General features: G+C 34.7%; 1 protein-coding gene across 2 annotated transcripts in view; it reads left to right on the top strand.

Moving 5' to 3' along the window:
- Cftr (CF transmembrane conductance regulator) overlaps positions 1–21,258 on the top strand; it is a 183,317-nt gene that overhangs the window by 110,611 nt on the left and 51,448 nt on the right. For both annotated transcript variants that reach the window (XM_087204598.1, XM_087204597.1), the window contains exons 17-21: positions 265–503; positions 3,832–3,911; positions 15,054–15,204; positions 16,837–17,064; positions 19,968–20,068. In XM_087204598.1, the coding sequence (XP_087060724.1) occupies positions 265–503; positions 3,832–3,911; positions 15,054–15,204; positions 16,837–17,064; positions 19,968–20,068 (799 nt within the window). The remainder of the gene's footprint in view (positions 1–264; positions 504–3,831; positions 3,912–15,053; positions 15,205–16,836; positions 17,065–19,967; positions 20,069–21,258) is intronic.

The raw sequence follows: 21,258 nt of genomic DNA, 5'->3' as shown, positions 1-21,258 counted from the left end.
GAAATGCAATATAAATATTTGAAACAGTATTATGCATGCAGTATTTTCTCTAAGTATTTTGATCTACTATAGAGCAAATATATTTTAATGAGAAAAATTTTACTGTTTTGCAATAGAAAGATTTGAGACTAAGAGCACACATACTGTTAATCCAATATGTTGTGTTTCTTTAGATTCAAATTTAATTTATTTTTTCCGCATGTATTGGATATTTCATAGACAAGTGTTTTTGCCAAATAACATTTTCCTTTTCTTGTTTTACAGCAACCCTCCTAAACAGGAAGTGAATGGAAATAACAGCTATGCTGTGATTGTCACCAGCACTAGCTTCTATTATGTTTTTTACATTTATGTGGGAATAGCTGACACTTTGCTTGCTCTGGGATTGTTCAGAGGTTTGCCACTGGTGCATATACTAATCACAGTGTCGAAAATTTTACACCACAAAATGCTACATTCTGTTCTTCATGCGCCCATGTCAACCCTCAACACCTTGAAAGCAGGTACTTGACTAAGTAATCAACATGAAGCTCCTGATCCATCATCCATGGAGCCTGTAGTTTCCTTGCCTTTGTGTAGTAGCATTGCTTTTGCAGGGAGCCATCAGCCCTTGGTTAAGCTGCCTTATGACTGACAAGTGCCTTTCTCAGATGTTACAGGCAATCAAATATTGAGGCTTCTGATGTTTCTGGATCCACCAATTACAGTAGCCTTTTTCACTAGGGTGGGTTGCTGATGAGATAACAGAAACAGTCTCTTTGGAGTCACTCCTTCCCTTTTCATATATTTGGCTCTGTCTCCTTCTAGGCATCTTGTTGCTAAATGTAGTATTGTTCCAAGAAGGAGATGACTTGAAGTAACTAAGGAAAATGTTGAAGTCTTCTACTAATAAATTCTTTTCATAGAACAGAATAATCTAGTTTCACGTAACTGTTTAAGGACAATCATGTTAATTTGTTTCAGATTTTTGTCTTGAATTTAGGAGAGATCCCAAATGGATATTAAAACTATTTTTGGCACCATCATAGAGAAAAAGACAGAAATTCAGAGTTATGGAATAAAGGGACCAAAACTTTTCAAAACATAGGGTAATAAGGTACTATGAAAGTAATCAATTCCATTGATTTCCTTTTAGACAAATTCACATCTAAAGACTATGAGGTTAATAAGGTATCCTCCTAAGCTTCATCCTTACAACAACCTGTTGAGCTTTTATTCTAAACCAGGGTGGAAGGAGGGAAGCAGAGGGGTCATAGATAAATGGACAAGGTGATCAACCAAACACATTTGATAGTATAACAAGAAATAGACTGCAATTGAAACTTTTAGGGATTTATATATAAAAATCTCAGGAATCATTTTTACTACATAACAAAATTTCAGTATTGGTATATGGGAAGACCTTTTTATTTTTCTTGAGGCCCATATGTGTCACTACCAGTTTGCCTCCCTCTGATATATCCATTGCCATCCTCTGTTTTAGAGGAAAGAGGCAAGAATTTTATACCTAAGAGGTTGACCATTGCATTTGATCCAATAAATTCATTTTTATGAAAAATCCAAGAACCTGAGAAGGTAGTAGATTCACTCAAGTTTCTGGCAAAGGCAGAAATGAGTTACGAGATACAGTTGAAAGAGCACAACATTGTTTGAGCCCAGGTTTGGCCCTAGAAGAGTGCTGATTATAGGAAAGTTACTTTTATGAGCACTAGCCTCCTCACCTCTAAGCTGAGGGGTAGAATAATTATCTTAGAGGGTCTATGGCAGTGAAACAAGGCAATTTGTTTGCCTACCACACAGCCAATCTAAAATAAAAGTGTTATCTTCCTATCAACGTTCCCATTTGTGGGGTCCTGTTCCTACAGGGGTATACTTTCTATTCTACCTCTTTATTTTTCCACATTCCTCATTCCCTTAAATAATTCTCATAGTTGGTTCTGAGCCTTCCTTTTATCATATTTAAATGATTGTCTCTACTTTCTTGTTCCTCATTTGTCTTTCCAAACTTTGCAAAGCTTTCCAAACTTTTCTCTACTTTGTAGGATGATTCCTAAACACCTCTGTTCCTTTTTATTTATGATCCTGAGAACTGAAATAGTTGGTTGATTTACAATGGTGGTATGTCCTTCTCCTGCCCCTCGTTTTGCCCCTCCAATTTTTGTATACAAAGATTATACTTTATTTTAATAACTACATTTATTACTGACTCATGGTTCATGAGATCTCATTCTGTCACCTAGTTATTCTCTGCTATACTTGTCAATAGCTAGGGGAACATATGCTTACAGTTTCTCCCAGATGTGCCTTTCTGCAATTGTAGATTGATTTTGATTTTCTCAGACTATTACCTGATTTTCCTGTTAGTTTTAAATGACCTTAAACTCATACAGACACATAGTAGGTACTCAGCAAAGTATTTTGAATAGATGAAAAGTGTAAATGTATATTGTGACAGAATACTATAGTAGGAAATAATAGGCAACAGGATATTTTTTTCACCAAACCAAACGCTCAATTTCTAAACTAAGTATAACCTATGGGCTGTTTTTTCAACTTTTGGTTTATTTATGGAAATATATACAAATATGTTTAATGAAATATGCTAAAGAATAATGTCTGTACATAAGGTTTTTTGCTTGGGGCTCTAGGTGACTTCTCACAATTTACAGTCTAGGGAAAGAGATAAGACCTGTACATACACAAGCAACTATACAACATGCATATCATCACTGTAACACAGACTCAGACAAGAAAGAAGAGACCAATTCCAGCTGCAGCAAGCACTGGTGCTGTCTTGCAAGAGGGGCATTTGAATTGGGCCAGGGAAGAAATACAGATTTTGACAAGTAGAGATGAGAGGCAAAGGTTTTCAGGCAGAACAACTATATGGTGAAAGTAGGAGGTAAGAAAATATGGAGTGTGTTTATAGACCAATTTGGCTAAACTAGAATACTTCAGTAGAGGAAGCTTGTACTAGCCAGGTGAGTTAAGGCCAAATTATGGAAAACATTAAATATTAAACTAAGGGTTTTGGACTTTATCCTGAAGTTAATAATGGTTGAATGATAAAGTGCAATATGACTTTGTTTGTACAGTATTATATTATATTTTATCTAATTGCTTGTTTAACTCCTCTCTAGACAATGAATTCCTCAAGGACAAGGAGCATAGCTTATTGATCTCTATTATCTTAGTGCCTGGCATTGTGCTTGGCACATAGTAGACACTTTTTTTAATTATAGAAATTATCAAACTTACAAATGTGAGTCTAGAATTTAGAAGACAGGCTGAAACTTAGATTGCCAGTGAAGAGGGTAGAAGGAAAATGTGGCAATGAGGACCACATACTAGGCACATACAAGGAGAGAGAGCAGCCTCGGATTCTGCAGGAGTCCCAGAAAGCATGAAAGTCAGAACAGAGGGAGAGTTCTAAGGGGTGAGATATAGACATGAGGAAAGGATGGCAACATACCCAGTAAATTATCTTTAAACTCAAGGTGAAAAAGTGAGTTTATATTAGGATGGGTACCCATTCCTGACATAATTTACAATAAGGGCTTTATTAAAGATGTTGGGTTTTTAAAACTACATCTTAAAGCAATCTGTTTTATGAATGTTTGAAAGCTGGTGACAATAACTTGAGCACATAGTTACTCAGAACCTTGAACAAAACTAAAATTTTCTGTCTGCATTTACATTTATTTGTTTTACGTGCAATTGTTTTTTGAATTCTGATTGTTTCTACTGAGATCCAAATTTAAGATTAAATATATGGATATATCTTCTTAAAATTACTTGATTTTTAAGAAATTTATATTCTTTATATTATAGGTGGGATTCTTAATAGATTCTCCAAAGATATAGCAATTCTAGATGATCTTCTGCCTCTTACCATATTTGACTTCATCCAGGTTTGTAAAAATTAACTGCTATTAATTACCTTTGCATGTCATATCTTTTAATGATTACAAAAAGAAGTTAATGAGGTTTTGCTCACTTTTCATTTGATTAAGAGTCAGAGTCTTATCTATTGTATAAATTTTGTGGATATTAATTCTTCAAAAGAGATATAACTTTAGTATATTTAGTAGCAAGGCAGAATTATTTATCTGGCCCAAGCCCAAGGCAATCCCTAATTACTCTACTTTGGAGTGATTTGAAAGGTAAAAAAGACTCTCTTATCCCCAATTAGTGGCCCCAAAATATGACATTTTTGACATTGATATCATTATACTTTGGAAGTCCATGTACTGTATCTCCATAAAAAGCCCATATTGAAATGAAGATGGGTTCCCTGGGTGGGCTACACTCAAAACCAATGTCACTCACAAGCACTTTAGCACAGTTTAGCTAACCGCAGTTAAGAGACAGACATAAGATTAGTTTTCAAACAGGTGAGAGGAAAATAGAAATTCAGGTTATGTGAGCACTGTCCCTGAGTGACAGATGTGGATAGGCCCCCAGGGCAGCCAACTGTGGGCCTGACCCTGATGGGTGGTGAGTAGAGAAAGAGCAGAGGGGGTAGAGATGAACAAGACCTCGGGTAGCCACATTAGAACTCTGCTTAGACAGTGCTTAGGAGGGTTGTATGTTGATATTCTTGGCTGTTGGATCAGGTTTGAGCACAGCTTTCTGTCTCATTTAGTTGAAGCTTTAAAGGGCAAATGCCACAGCCTCGATGATGTCTTTGGAGAAGCAGCTGAAACAGAGTTAGGGATGAGTCATTCTCCTCTCTTGCCCCTCTCCAGCCCTTCAGAATAATGAGACATGGAGACAACTTAAAAATAAAATAAAAAAACTACCATATATGTATATATACACACAACCAACTTTGGCAGATGCAGAAAACCAGCCTGTCAGTTTGCCTCATCGGAAATAATTGACACACTCAAATATATTTACTATTCCAAGAGACGTTTTGAATTTCCTTCAGTCGCTGTGTTTAGAAATACAATTCAGCAGTTTCTGGTGAAAAATTTTTATCTGTGTTTTGAGTTCATGCATTCAAAGGAGTATTTCCTGTGTATTTCTTTAAATGCTGGATATTTGTTCCACATTCTAGGGGTGTAAATGACTGGTCCCAAGTATAACATTATTAAATCAAGTACAAACTGGAACATAGACTTTGACCTAATTGCAAAAGAAATCACAAATGGTGGCGCTTTTAGTAATCATTTCCCTACTTTTATAGTCTATTGAGTATCTTCTTAATCAGTTTGAGGCTCACCTCAGAAATCCTCTGGGAGAATTAATTTTTAAATACTTACTTTGTAAATTAATACTTCTATAAAGATGATAGCTCTCAAATCCTTTTATACCATTTTGAATAGTTTCTGGTCAAATTCTTATACTGTTGAAATTCATTTGTTGTGGCTTCACAAGTGAGTAAGCAGAACAGCTTTCTTTTAATTTACCCATTTTATTTGTGATAGAAGAGGTCCTCAGATTCAGAAACATAATATATGACAATCCCAATATAGTAAAAAGTGACCAATTTTAATTTTGTTAAACAGTTCATCACAAAAGGTTCTTTAAAGTATGAGCTTCTTTGATTATTCTTAATTATGTCCAGACAAGTAAAAATTCGTTCTGTTCACAGCATTTCAGGAACAGATCTATTGGATAAAACAAGGCATACCTACTTTCCTATTGCTAGAACAAATACATCACTCCCACAAGTTAAAAGAAGAAAGGATTATTTGGGGTTACAGTTTCCAAGAGTGCAGTTCAAGTTTGGCTGGCTACAAGGCAGAAATAGCAGGCAGAAGAGCATAGTGGAGGAAAACTGCTCAGCTCATGGCAATCAAGAGGCAGAGAGAGAAGGGAGGAAGCAGTGTCAAAAATACACCCTTTTAGCTGGGGATTTAGCTCAGTGGCACTGCGCCTACCTTTTAAGTGCGAGGTCCTGAGTTCAATCCCTGGTAACAACAACAAAAAAATAACAACAACAAAAAACAGAAAAACACCTTTCTAGGTCAGACCCTCAGTGACCTGCCCCTTCTGGATAGGCTTTATGTCTGAACACAAGACTTTTTTAAAATTAGCCCCAAACAGTAACATCTATAAATTTTCTCCTTTAAAAAACCATAAATTCTCTTCACTCTACTTCCTAACTTTTGATATTCTGACAAATTGCTTTCCAGATTGGGACATTATATAATGCAAATGGAAGATCTGCATTCTATTCTGCAGACATCAGTTTTACCTTGAGCCAGACACTCTTGCATGGTCTTAGGTTTGTCACCTATAGAATAGGAAAATAAACCTGATGGTAGTCCCATTCAGATCTTATGTTTCACAATGGAATGCTATAATTGCACCATATATGACAAATTTGTTCTTGAAAGCAAACAGTAAAAACTGTTCCCTAGCCTTGTACCTGACTTTGTGTCTGAGGGGATTATTTATTTCATCAAACAGAAGCATGCATATGTTAAACCCAAAACCTATTCTTAGCCTTGAAGCTTTAAGGACTCTTTTTTTCCTTCTATCTTATCCCAGTATATTTTTACACATTGAGTCCTGCTATTTAATTTCTGCAAGTTTGTCTTTTACATCTTTTTACTACCTCTTTGTTCACCCTTATTTATCTCATTAATTGCTTGCTTAGACATTTTCAAGGACTCTATCATTTATGAGATAAATGCCAAATGAGGTGTCATTGCATGGTTTTAAATAGGCATTTAATTTTCTTTTTCTTTTTACCAATTTTGAAGTGATCCTTCATTGTTATCATCTATCTGTTCCTGTGTGGGCTTCAGTGTCAGTAATGCTTTGGAGCTGCTTTAGTGGGTGAAAGGAAGTATCCTGGCACTTTCTAGGAGTGTGGTTGTGTAGCACCATTTAGGTTTCATATTCTGATGGTTTTGGTTTCTTTGCTGGGGAAGTTTAGGATTTGGATAATTGGAATGGGAATTAGGAATATGTGCTCACTGTTGTGAGTGTATAGCTTAGTGGTAAAGCATTGGAATTCAGAAATATGTGCTCACATTTTATCTAGTCATGAAGGCCCTCTACTTCCTTACTTGTTTATGTATTTAGTTAGTGTCTTCTCACTAATATATCTTGCCTAGAATGACTTGTCTAAACCATCATGGATTAAAACTGGGATATAATTTAAGGTTTCTTTGTATATAAAAGTATCAAATATATTAAACCAGTGCCTTTAATTTTGCAAACAGGGCTAAATTATTAGGGCCTGGCCTCAATACTTAATAAAAGCCTCTTATGGAAGAGAAACAGTTACTTTTCTCTCAGTGATGGTGAACCTTTCAATGAAAACAAGTAGCTGGCTGTGGCACTTGTGCCATAGGTTTGCTATAACTGTGGTGGTTATAGTTGCTAGAAGTCTATGAGTCTATGGTATTTTTTAAATGTTACATCACTTCCAAATGTACCCACTTTCCCCATTCTTTCATAACCCAGTGTAACATATTGGTCAGCTAACTTTCCAAGTCCACTTGTGTTCGTCAACTTTTTGATACTGTAACAAATACCTGAGAAATCAACTGATAAAGAGAAGTTTATTTGGGTCACAGTTTTAGAGGTTCCAGTCCAATGATCACTCAGCCCCTGTGGCGAGGCAGCACATCAGAGTGGGAGTGTGTTAGGGGCCAAAACCTCTCTACTCCTGGCCAAAGCTAAACAGAGGGGAAGAGGAAATGGCTAGGATCCCACCATCCCCTTCAAGGGCACTCTTCCATGACCCAAAGACCTCTCAGTAGTCCTCATCTTTGATATTCCACTGCCTCCTAATAGCACCATTAAACCTTTAACACATAGGTGTTTAGGGTCATTTGAGGTCCAAAGTATTGTAATACCTATTCTTTCTTAACATAGTTATACTTCATTCCTAACAATCTCTACCATATCTGCAATCACTAAAAAGGAACTGATACTTTCAACAGAAAACAAGTTAAAGATGAGGTTCTTTGTTACCCCTTTCCCCACCCATTGTTTAATGAAAATGGCACCAATTTGTCATTGTGTAGTAAAAATAGCATAAGTCAAATTAATTTAGTGCAGTTTACAACCATCAACAGCAAACAGAAGACCCTGATTCTAATGGAATAGCTGAATGGTTCTCCTATTACTAAAGCAATAGAAGTTGTTTTTCAGGCATGCTGATGTTTAATGTGATGACTCATTTAAATTATATTATATTCTTGAAATAAACCATACTTGAAAGTTAGTGTTTTTTCTTTTTTTCTTCCAGAGCTCCTATTTCTAAGACAGAAAAAAAAATTAGTTTTCTAGTGATAAAATATCTTGTTATGTAATAGTTAAAGCCTCATTTTTTTGTAGTTTTGGTAGACCAAGATTAGAATCTGGAAGACTTCCTTTAGATTACTGAGCTATGATATACCTATTCCAATACCTGGCACAGTAAAGATTTATCCAGCTGTTTGTTGAATGAGTGAGGAGTTGGCATTCCATCATTTGATGATTGGAGTTGTAGAAACATTTTCTCTTAGAAAAGTGTCCTTTAGATATATTAATTTGAAATTCCAGGTGGAAATAGTAAGCAAATCAAAGATTTATGGAGATCTGAGCTGCATTTTATCCTTGCCCCATCTACCAAAATGTCATGTGTTTTACTGCATCTGCTGGAAAATGCATGAGTCACCCATATAAACTGATAGAAGAACTAGTTCACTGATTAACATATGGATGATTTTAAAAGCCTGTATTTTAACTCTTGTTTCAGGTACTTTACTTATACTTCATTCAAATGGGGTATTGTGCAGTAAATATTAGTAGATATTTTATCCTTTAAAATATGTGTTTGGTGTCATGTAGAAATATAGAATGTTAACTTGATCCCAAAGAACACCAATCTGGTAGGCCCATTTCTGAAATTGTGAACAAAATTCCAGCTTTTTGATGAAAATATCAAGAGATGTCTTTAGTAGATGGCCGCACCTGAATTATAAAATTATTTTTAATAAAACATGATATAGAACAAATGATCTAATTTCAAATTAATCAACCTTCTCTCCAAATCTTTGTCCTTAAACCATTAGACTATCTCCAATTACTTCAAAGAATGAGTAAAGGAAAGTTTGGGGGGAGTAATAATTATTGATTGTAATTTCTTCCAATATTTAACCTGAGAAAACAAGGTCAGAGAAATTAGCTTGCATAAATCACTAACCTGAAACACTGATCTGGTTTAAACCTATGTATTTTTTCTTTTTTTCATATTTTTATTGGTTATACAGGTTAATGAGTTTCATTTTGATGGTTCATCAATGCACATAATATACTGCCCTCCCACATAGTTTTACATCTGGGGCATGTGTCAATGTGTATAATACATTTTTCTCATCCCCCACCCCTTATATTTACTGCCCTTGTAACCCCTTCATTCTCTTCTTCTTGTCTACTAATAGTCTCCTTTTTTACTTTCTGGTCATCTTTTTAAAATTCCACACATTAGGAAGAACACATATTTGTCTTTCTGGGTCTTATTTTGCCAACATGATGGTTTCCAGTTCCACCCATCTTCCTACAAATAACAGAATTTTGTTCTTCCTTGTAGCTGAATAATACTCCATTCTGTATATACACACCACATCTTTCTTTATTCATCTGTTGATTTGCATCTATGCTGGTTACACATTTTCGCTATTGTGAATAAACATGGATATGCAGGTATCCCTATAGTATGCTGACTTTATTGCTTCAGGTATATACTAATGAGTGGTATATTTGGATCACATGGTAGTTCTAGTATTAGTTTTTTTGAGAAATCTTTGTATTGATTTCCATGGGGGCTGTGCTATGTTATATTACAATGTGCTGTGTAGAAGCTTCCTTTACTACCATATCCTCACCAACATTTATTATTTTGTGTGTTCTTTTTTTAAAATTTTTTTTTGTATTAAATTCTTTTATTGGTACATTGTAGGTATACAACACAATTACATTTCTCATTGGGAATTGTACCTTTATATAATGCACCTTGGTTCTTATTTTTTCCCCATTCCTAGCCCTCCCTTCACGCCCTCCACCCTTCCCTATTTACAAAGACTTTATTTTCATTTTTTCCATTTCTCATCATTTTTTTCCTTTCCCTTCCTTCCTTTCCCCTGCCCCAGTCCTGTGGAATTTTTTGTGTTCTTGATGGTAGCCATTCTATCTCGGTTGAGGTGAAGTCTCAGTTTAGTTTTGGTTTGCATTTCCCTAATGGCTAAAGATGTTGAACATTTTCCCATATACTTATTGGCCACTTGTACTTCTTTCAGAAGTATCTGTTCATTTCTTTTGCCCATTTACTGATTGGGCTATTCACATTTTCAATGTTGTTTGATTTTAATCTATCATTTTATTTTTGAATTAAATGTATTTCTAACATACTGCATATCATTGGGTTTTGTTTCTTGATCTATTCTGCCAATCTGTGTCTTTTGATTGGGGAATTAAGACCATTCACATTGAGAGTAATTACTAAGAGGTACTTATTCCTGTCATTGCATTATTTTCTTGTTGTTGACTTGTTTTACTTTTTTCTCCTTCTGCTTAACTTTTCATCCCATCAGATTTTTTCTCTTATTGGCATTGTTGGCTTCATTGTCTCTTTCTAGGGTATCTGTGAGAATTTTTTGTAATGCTGGTTTGATGATCATAAATTTCTTGAGGTGCTCAATGTCATAGAAATGCCTCATTTATCTGCCAATTTGAAGGAAAGTTTTTCAGGATACATAATTTGGTATTGGAAGTTGTTATTTTTTTTTTTTAGAGCTTTAAACACTATGCCTATTCCCTCCTGGATTTTAAGGTTTGTGTAGAGAAGTCTGCTATAATTCTAATGGGTTTACTATTGTATGTGATTCCTTGCCTTTCTCTAACAGCTTTTCAGATTTTGTTCCTGTGTTGAACTTATGATACTTTGAGTATAATGTGGCATGGAGAGGATCTCTTTTGCTTGTGGCTATTTGGAATTCTATATGCTTCATTTACCTGTGTGTTTATTTCTCTCCCTATATTTTGGAAATTTTCTGCCATTATTTCTGTGAACAGGTATTTTATGCCATTTGTGTTGTGTTCTGATTTTTCAGTTATTCTTAATCTTCTTTGTGTCATCTAACAGCTTTTGAATCCATTCTTCATGTTCTTTTGTTGTTTTAAGGTATCTTTGAGCAGTGGGTCTTTGAAGACATCATTGTCTTCTAGTTCTGAAATTCTGTCTTCACATTGGTCCCTTTTGTTAACCATACTTTCAATATGATTTTTAATCTGGATTTATGATTGAAACCTTTTCATGGACCCTAATTCTTTGGTAAATTTGTCATTCATGTTTCATCATTTTGTTTAGCTCATCTAGCTTTTTTTTTTTTTAGAGTTTTTTTTAAAGCTTCTGCATCTTTTTGGTTATTACTTCCATTATTTGTTTAGTTGTATCTTATTTGCTCCCAATTGAGTAACCTGTTTGATCTTCTAACCTGTCCTGTTATCCTTTTGAGTAATTTGGGTGGATAGCTTACACTATTTTGCACGTTGGTGCCTCCTGGATTGCCTTTGATAGAGTTGGGAGTTCTGGAAGGAATTTTGTTGCATTTTCTTCTCATGTTTCTAATTGTTTTGTTTGTTTGTCTTGTATTGCGCTGAGGTTTGTGAATGCTTATAATGACTTTATTGCTAATATGGAGATCTCTTTAGTTGCTTTTCAGTGATGTACTTTGGGTATGGCTAACTATAATCCTTTGCCGCAACCCAAAGATCTGACCACCTTGGTTAATTTGGGAGGGAGTAATGCAAGGTAGTTAGCCCAACCAGCAAGTTTTCTGGCAATTTACTCTAATATTGCTAATGTCACAAAGGTAATCTGAATGTTGGCTTGCAGAGAAATAGTGACAATTATGTGACTGACCCTGTTAATAACAAGTAAATCAGCTATAGTGTTATGGTCCAAGACAAAGTAGATGTAAACATATAATAAGAACCAATTATGTCCCACCCTTAATCCTAGTAAAGAAATCTACAATTATGGTGTAAACATTAAGACAACAGGTATTGAATTACAACTAATATGTACTAAATGCAACAGATATACTCAGCTAATGGTAGAAAATAATTCAACAGTAATTTTACAGAGTTAAGTATCAAAAGATTAAAAAGCTTGATGGTAATACCATTAAAGATACAGTGTTTGGGAATGGGGGAATGCAAGAGGAAAACTTTAAAACCTTAAACTCTATGACATGAGAAGGAATAGAAAGAAATGGTACAAAGGATCTTCTTAGGTTGTAGAGGATGTTTATAGAATTAGGCAAAGTTAAGAGAAAAAAACTGATGAGAAATAGAATATAAAAAGAAATAAGAGGGAAGAAAAATAAGGAAAAAAAATCAAAGGGAAAAATTAAAAGTGAGAAGAAGAGAAAGTAAAAAATTAAGAAAAAGACATAAGCAAGGCAGAAGGGCAAAGGGAAATTCCTTAAGCCCTAATAAGCTGGTGAAGAAAGGAGGAGAGAAGAGAAAAAGAAAAAACAAAAACAAAACAAGAAAACCAGCTGTTGTAGCTCACAGATTCTTTTGGTCCATTACACTATTATGTCTTGTCCTGAAGTCCTCTGATGTCCCCCACTTTCACTTTGTCTCTGCAGATTCAGTCTTACAAGCCACAAACCAGAAGCCAAGGAGTAAGTGTAGATGGCCCCTTTTCTTTTCTGTGTTGTATTCTATTCTCTTCAATTTCTATGTGCATTTTAATTTTCTTGTCTGATCCCTGTTGGTACCTGGGGTTCTATCTTTTTAATTTTTTTTCTTCCATAAGTTGTTATTTTCCAGGGTCTGGATTCTGAATCTCAGAGAGGCTGAGTAGTTGTTGCTTACCCCTCCTCCATTTTGCCCTATTTTTGGTTTTTTGAGACAGGGTCTCACTATATAGTTGAAGCTGGTCTTGAACTTACTATATAGCTTACGTCCTGTTTTTAATCTCTAACTTTATTGACTTAGGTTTTCTTTTTCTTTTGGTTTGGCTAAAGGTTTGTCAATCTTGTTCATGTTTTGAAAGAACTAATTTTTTTCTTGGTACTGGGGGTCGTATTTGGGACCTTGCACTTGCAAAGCAGGCAGTGGAACCACGGAGCTAAATCCCCAGCCCACCAATTTTTTAATGATCCTATGTATCGATCCTGTATATTGTTCTACTGTATCTCATTAATTTCAGCTTTGATCTAATTATTGCTTTGCCTGTGTTTGGTTTGTTCTTGTTATCTAAGACCCTGAGAGTCATTTATTTGAATCTAATATTTTTATATAGGGACATATAACTATAAACTTCCCTCTTAGAACTGATTGCACTTTGTTCCAGAGGTACTGGTACTTTTTGTTTCCATTTTCATTTGATTCTAAGAATTTTTAAATTTTTTCTCTGATTTCTGCAATGACCCACTGATCATTCAAAAATGAGTTGGTGAATCTCCATTGTTTGTATAGTTTCTGTGGTTTCTCTTCCTATTGTTCTTGGTTTCATCCCATTATGACCTGATAGGATGCAAGAAACTACATATTTCAGCATTTTTTTGTATTTGCTATGGGTTGCTTTTTGGCCTAAAATAATGATATGTTTTGGAGAACATTCCATGAGCTGCTGAGAATATACATATTCTTAGTTGTTTCAGGGAATGTTCTGTAAAGATCTGTTAAGTCCATTTGACCTATGGTATAGCTTAACACTGATATTTCTTTGATGATTTTTTTTGTGTGTGTGAATGACCTGTTAGTGACAGTGGGAGTATTGAAGCCATCCACTATTATTATATTGAAAGCTATGTGTCTTTTTATGTTGAGTAGTGTTTCTTTTATAACATTGAATTCACCAATATTAGGTGCATATATATTTAAATTATATCTTCTTGGTGGATTGTTCCTTTTACCATTATAGTTTGCTTTGTAGAATTGAGTGCACCAATATTAGTTGCATATATGTTTAAATTGGTGGAGTTTCCCTTTCTTTATCTCTGACCAATTTTATCTTGAAATCTGGCGCTCAGTGTTTGCAGTAGGGCAACTCCAGAGACCCTGAGGTGTGATTATTCTGTGACTTCTGATTCTTAAGAATGACTCAGTCTTAAACAATAAACCCTTTCTCTGAATGGCTCCTGATTATTCTACTACAAAATATGGCGGGTGCTGCAGTGGATTTCCTGTCCAAAGCTAGCTTGTCATACAAAGGGAATTACTTTTGGAGTAAAATCTATACTGTTTTTACAGGTTGTAATAAGTATGGGTTTCTCCTGGCACTAATGCCACCCATCTCAATGTTTATCATTGAGATTGCCAGTCCTCTTTGGGTTTGCCTTGTGTGTTCAGAGTCAGGTCTTCCTGTTAGGAGCCAAAGCATTCCAGATGCTTTGTTCTCTTCTCTGCATTGTCTCCTGCTTTTCTATGATTTTAAGCATTCCTGATCTTTCTTGATCAGAGCTCTTTGTCTTTTTCTCCTTGTTAATCATTTCTTTTCCAGGTGCTTTAATTCTAGATCCTGGAGAAGCTGTGCTTTTCTACTGGCTTCTACTTTCTCTGTCATATTTAATCCTCCTAAACCTATATTTAAACCAAATATTTCTGAAAAGGCTCCAGAATACCCAGTTTTAAAAAATTACCTCAATCAAATAAATCCTAAAATTTACACTCATACTGAAATTATTTCAAAATAGCTTAAAAAAAAGGGTCAGGACCCTAGTTCGATCCCTGGTACCAAAAAAAAAAAAAAAAAATGGTCAGGCTGAAAATTTCATATTCATTTAAAATTTATCATACATCACTGTAAGTTGTCTGTAAAATGAAAATATCTTGAATTTGAGGAGTGCCGTGTTTTCAAAATATCAGATATGTTATTGTCATTGACTTAAACAATTTTTTGAATTTTCATAGAATCTGGAAAAATGTATTTCAAAATAGCTGCCTTCTCAGTAGAAGGACACCTGTCTCTTATTGAGAATGATTGAGAAGGAGTGGGATGAGCTTATGTAGAAATAAATCACTATCATCTTGTCTGCTTTATAGTATGAAAACATTTACTCACTGACATGTTTTCTTTGACCCTACAGTTGCTATTAATTGTGATTGGAGCTGTAGCAGTTGTCTCAGTTTTACAGCCTTACATCTTCCTGGCAACCGTACCAGTGATAGCAGCTTTTATTATGTTGAGAGCGTACTTCCTGCACACTTCACAGCAACTCAAGCAACTGGAGTCTGAAGGTATGAAATTGAATGTGCAGTGCACACTGTGGAAAAAAGCCACAGGAGCTTTGGGGAGTTCTCTATTAATACACTTTTCAAAAAAAATTTTCCTGCTTTTACCCTATATAGTAATGATTTTTGAAGTGTACATGTTTGTGAAAGGAAATTACACTACAAAGTACAAATGGATTGTTTATTCATTTTACTAATATGTATCTACAATACGCCATGCTTACATTAATCATGGGGAGTTGGTACATGTACATAACATAGTTTCTTTCTTTTTTTTATTCCCTTCCTCTCTCCCTCTTTCCTCCTTCTCTCAATCCCTTTCCCTTTTGCAAAAGATCTATTTCCCTGTTTCCTATTATCTTTTATTTTGCTTTACAATTTATTTTATATTTTGTGTTTCTCATATGAGAGAAACTGTGATATTTAAGCTCATGTGTTTGATTTATTTCACATAACATTTTGGTCTCAAGGTGCATCCATTTTCCTTCAAATGATTGTTTTTGTTAATTAATGACTTTGTGGCTTTATTCTGATTTGGAAACAAGTACACAGAATCTTGCCAGGATTGCTCAATAGGACTTTCATTCATAATTATCACTGACATAATGATACTAGCCATAATTCTCTTGGGCTTATTGCCTTCAGATCTTTCCTTCCAAATCTACTTGAACCCCTTGGTAAGCACAATTTTTCAGTAAGCCTTGACATGGGTGCATTTTCTTCTTTAAAATTTTAAAATTTTTTATTAGTTCATATTTGCAGTACATGATGATTATGTTCCTTGTGGGGAGTTGGTACATGTACATAGTGTAATCTTAATTTTATTTTTATCCCCTTCCCCCTCCTTCTGCCTCTTGGTCTCCTTCCCTTTTGAAAAAGACCTATCTCCGTATTTCTTGTTATCTTTTATTTTGCTGTTTATTTACATTTTGAATTCCTCATATAAGAGAAACTATGTTTTATTTAAGCTTGTGTGACTGATCTATTTCACTTAATATTATGGTCTCAAAGCATATCCATTTTCCCACAAATGACTCAAGTTTATCCTTCTTTATGGCAGATTGGTACTCCATTGTGTATAAATACCACATTTTTGATCCATTCATCTGTTGATGGACATATAGGCTGCTTCTTAGGGTTATCTATTAAAAATTGTGCTGCTATAAACATGGGTATTCATGTATCACTGAAATGTGTTTACTTTCAAGTGATAAACTGCTAATATATTTCTGCTTTGAAGTTTTGAGCTAACATTGCATAACTTTCTTGAGACACTGGAAAAATATTTTTAAAAGAAAAAAATTATTTCTCATCAGTTAATAATTTAGAATCAGCCAGAAAGAAAGTGCCCAATACTAACCAAGAAATATAAATAAACAATGGTAATGCTTTTGTAATAAGTTTCCATTCCATGGTACAAATAAGTTTCCTTCCATGTGCAAAGGAAGAGTAACTCATTAAAAAAACTAACAGATCCCATCTACTTAAATTATGCAACAGAGTGACAGACCTCTCCAACCTCTCCTCTTCATTTATGACATGATCAAGGTAAGTTAGTCCTTTAAAGAATCATAGCAATAGTAAATTATATTCTGTGTTTACATGATTTACATCATTTTCTATGGGAATATTTCACAGGCAGGAGTCCTATTTTCACTCATCTTGTCACAAGCTTAAAAGGACTATGGACACTTCGTGCCTTTGGACGGCAACCCTACTTTGAAACCCTGTTCCACAAAGCTCTGAATTTACATACTGCCAACTGGTTCTTGTATTTGTCAACACTGCGCTGGTTCCAAATGAGAATAGATATGATTTTTGTCATCTTCTTCATTGCTGTTACTTTTATTTCCATTTTAACAACAGGTATTACATACTCCTTAACAATTTAGCTAAGTCTATAAGTCAAAACTTATCTTTAAGCAGAGTTTGTGTTGGTTTTATTGTTAAACGATTTCTTTGAACTTCTGTGGTTTTTTTGTTGAGCAAATAATTTCCCTGTTTTCACAGCTAAAAACAACTGAGATACAGAATTTCAGATAACAAATCTATGGGTGAATAAAAAAATCTTTCGTGCTCATATTAGTAAAACATCTTCATTTCAAAACTTATAGATATCTTTATTAAAGAACTCTCTGAATAACAAAAAAGAAATATTCACCTGTATACACACACACACACACACACACACACGCACACACACAGCCATACCTCCTTTCTCCTTTCCAGTATGTTTTGCTCCTTTAACCACTAGCTGGTGAAATTATTTATCTAATATGAATTTTACATGAAGAAAAACTGCCACAGAAGGGACAAAATTAGGCAAAAGTGCCATAAACCAGGTATGATGGTGTATGCTAGTATTCCCAGCACTGTGGAAAGCTGAGGCAGGAGGATCACAAGATAAAGACCAATTTGAGCTGCATAGTTAGCCTGGATCAGGAGACCCTGTTTTTAAAAAAAAAGCCATGTTTTGCAAATACAGAAGTTCTTAATTGAAGGCTTTTTGAGTGAAAAAACTTCACAATAAGTAAAATAAAAATTTATGTAGATAAAAACAAAGTTCCTTTAATAAATTGAATTTCTGAGCTATAAGAAGTGTTTATATATATATTATATATGTGACAGTGGACAAAGATTCAGAGGAAATGGCAAATCAAGGCCAACTCTGCAGAAGTGTTTGATTGTAAGAACCACAAAAAGAAGTATCAGTTGAAAGTTACAGGTAGTCTGAGCCCCAGGGGAGGCAGCACCATTGAACCCTCAGAGGGACCAAAATGGGCACTAGAGTGAAAGGTGCAGGTATCCTTCCCATCTCTTGAACCCTGGCCCTGAACTATGTGCATTCCTTTCCACAACCATTTCATTTGTTTCTCTCTCTGAGATGGGTATTATTAGCTGGGCATGTTGGCACAATCCTGTAATCACTTGTGAGCCTGAGGCAGGAGGATCGCAAGTTTGAGTTCAGCCTGGGAAACTTAGTGAGACTCTGTCTTAAAAAATAAAAAGGGCTGGTCATATGTCTCAGTGGGAAGGCCTTGGGTTGAATCCTTAGTACCACAACAAACAAACAAACAAACAAACAATGTTTTCTTGGATTTTATGGATTTTATGTGGCCTGTCAGTTCTGGCTCCTTAAATTAGTAGGAGAGTTTCTCTGTCCAGAAGGAAAAGGAAACAGGCTTCCATCAGCTTGGGGGGTCTACCTGCCATGCATCCACACAGCTATGTGAGGATAGGAAACTACACATTTGCTGTTCTCTCAGTCAGAGCAGCGACCAGTGACACTGAAAAGCATATAAATGGGCAGGAAAATTCATGAGTCGTCTACAGTGCAATCATTTCTGCCAACTTTTTTAAACTAAGGATTTTCTTAGAATCAGGATATTTAAATTTTTCTTTTAAGTTATTTGAAATAGGACAAAATTTTAAAAATGAAGATTTGCTAACAATTAATTCAAACCAATATATCATATGCTATCTCATAATGATTAAGTGTATGACAGAATCCTGCCTTTGCCAAAGCGTGTAACAATCAGCATAGTGCAGAGCCTCTCAGTCAAATCAGATGTCCAACCAGAGCAGATGTTGGCCGCCCAGCCATATCAACCCTGACTCTACTGGTCTTAGGCTCTTTTAACTTGCAAACATTAGCTTCCTCAAGTCTCTCATTTTTCTTATGTATAAAGAAAAAAAGTAATAAAACCTATCTCATACATTTATGGTGAGTATTAAATGTGATAATTTGTATGAAACATTTTGATGTAGTGCCTAGTCCACAGTAAATAATCAATACCTTATACTTCATGTTTTTATTAAAATTTTACCTTATTTTCACCTTAGCCTTCAGAACAAGTAATATATTAGATCCCTGAATGTAACTTAACTGTTAGAATGAATTATTTAGTATTAAGAAAGCAGAAATATGTGTTGTCTATGGCACAACTTCTGTCAGAGGAATTGTGAAAAGTATTTAAATTAATAGGATGAATTATTTCTCCCAGTTTTTGAATCATATGAGAGTTTTATCATGCACTATAGATTCAAGTAATACCAAATGGAAATTGCTAGCCTAAATTCATAATAAGAACATTCCTCTCACAAAATCTTTATGACCATAAGACTGAGTACTCAAGAATTTTAATTAATAGTCTCTCATAACCCTGAAAAAACATTTATTCTAATTAATCATAAAGCATTGTTATTCCCTGGTGAACTAGTCATTTTGTCCTCCCTCCTTCCATTTCTTTTTTTAGTGTAATAGGCAATCATCTTTTTCTAAATGGCAGACCCATTAGTTTTCTGACTGCCTGGTGAAGCACTAAAGCCATTTTCTTTCCATTAGACTCTGATTAGCAAAGAAATTTGTCTTTGCAAAAGTGTAAATCACATCTAAACATCCTGAAGATGTTACTCAAATGATTCCTGCCCTGCTTTTGACTTTTTGTAGAGAAGCTCATCATGATACAGGACATTATAACAAACATGATATCAACCCAATACCAACAACTCCTTCAACACCAAAAATATTTTGAAAGGGTGACTCTTTCCTAATAGTCAATCACTCTTTGATTTAAAATATTGATTGCTTGCTTTAGAAGGGTATTATTGCTTCTGTGATGAACTGAGATGAAAGAAAGATGGTTAAGATCAACATGAAATTGAACTGTAAATTTAATGTGATATGGGCCATAGAGGAGGTAAGAAGAAAGTAGTTCATAGAAGAGAAAATTAACATTGAGTACTGTTTCTGTGTGTTTTCCATGCAGGTGAAGGAGAAGGATCAGTTGGTATTATTCTAACTTTAGCTATGAATATCATGAGTACATTGCAGTGGGCTGTAAACTCCAGCATTGATGTGGATAGCTTGGTAAGTCATTATTATTTTTTATTTTATAAAAAGCCCAAAAAAATAGGAACAACATAAAGAATAACTATATATCCAATACTAGCTTAAGAAGTAAAATTTTAGAAATAAATTGATGGCCACTGTATATATCTCATTAAGCCCATATCTCATGTTTCCTCCACCTAGACCCACTGTGAAGTCTAATGACACAGTAAACATTCTTGTACATGTCTCCTTTGCAGGACAGTTTTTAGCTCAGATACATAGGAGAGAAATTGTAGGTGACAAAATTTATGCACAATTTTACTAGAGGGTGCCAAATTGCTTTCAAATCTGTTGTACCAATATATACTCCCATCAAGAAAGTGTAAGAATTCTCATAGCTTTATATCTTCAGCAATAGTTTTTTTTCTATCAGATGTTAGTTTTGGCAATATGATGGATATAAAGCGATTATTGAGAAGACAGGCAGCTTAACACATACTTGTTGGCCATTTGAGTTCCTCTTCTGTTAGTTGTTTGTTTATATCATTGCTTAGTTTTCTTTTCTTTTCTTTTTTTTTTTGGTACCAGGGATCAAACTCGGGTCCTTGTGCTTGTGCAGCAGGAGGTGAAACCACTGAGCTAAATCCCCAGCCACATTGCTTAGTTTTCAACTGAACTGATTTGGATTTTTCTTCTTAATTGATTTGAAGAAGTTTATGAATAATGTATAATGTTCAGTTTTACATATTTTAAACATAGTCTTTAAGCCAGTGACTTGGCTTATCGTGTCTTTTGTTAAAAAGAATCTTTTAAGTTATTAATTTATTAATCTTTTCCTTTATGGTTTGTACTTTTGGTATCTTCTTTAAGAAATCCTCCCCTATCTTGAGTTTTCAAATTCAGCAGCATAACATTTTTCATAATAATCTTCTCTTATTTTAAAAATCTCCATAGTCTTATTCATAGCTTCTTTCTTATTCCTAGTTTATCTTTGCCTTCTCTTTTTGCTTAATGCTGCCACAAATTTATGTACTTTATAAGTATGTACAGAGAACTAAGTTTGATTTTGTTTTTCGTCTTGTTTTTGTTCCCTATAATTCAGAGCCTGCAGTGATGTTTATGTGCTAACACTGTATCAGGGACACAAATCTCATGGCAATAAGAGTGAGAAGTGAAAAAAATCTAGGCATATTTTTCCATTTTTAGTTTAATAATCAAATGCATAA

The sequence above is a fragment of the Heterocephalus glaber genome, unplaced genomic scaffold, assembly GCF_053883595.1.
Source record: "Heterocephalus glaber isolate CG9 unplaced genomic scaffold, H.glaber_assembly_v1.0 deba00000546, whole genome shotgun sequence".
NCBI classification, from domain to species: domain Eukaryota; kingdom Metazoa; phylum Chordata; class Mammalia; order Rodentia; family Bathyergidae; genus Heterocephalus; species Heterocephalus glaber.
Note: the sequence above shows the minus strand (reverse complement) of the source record. Positions and strands in the feature narration are given on the sequence as shown.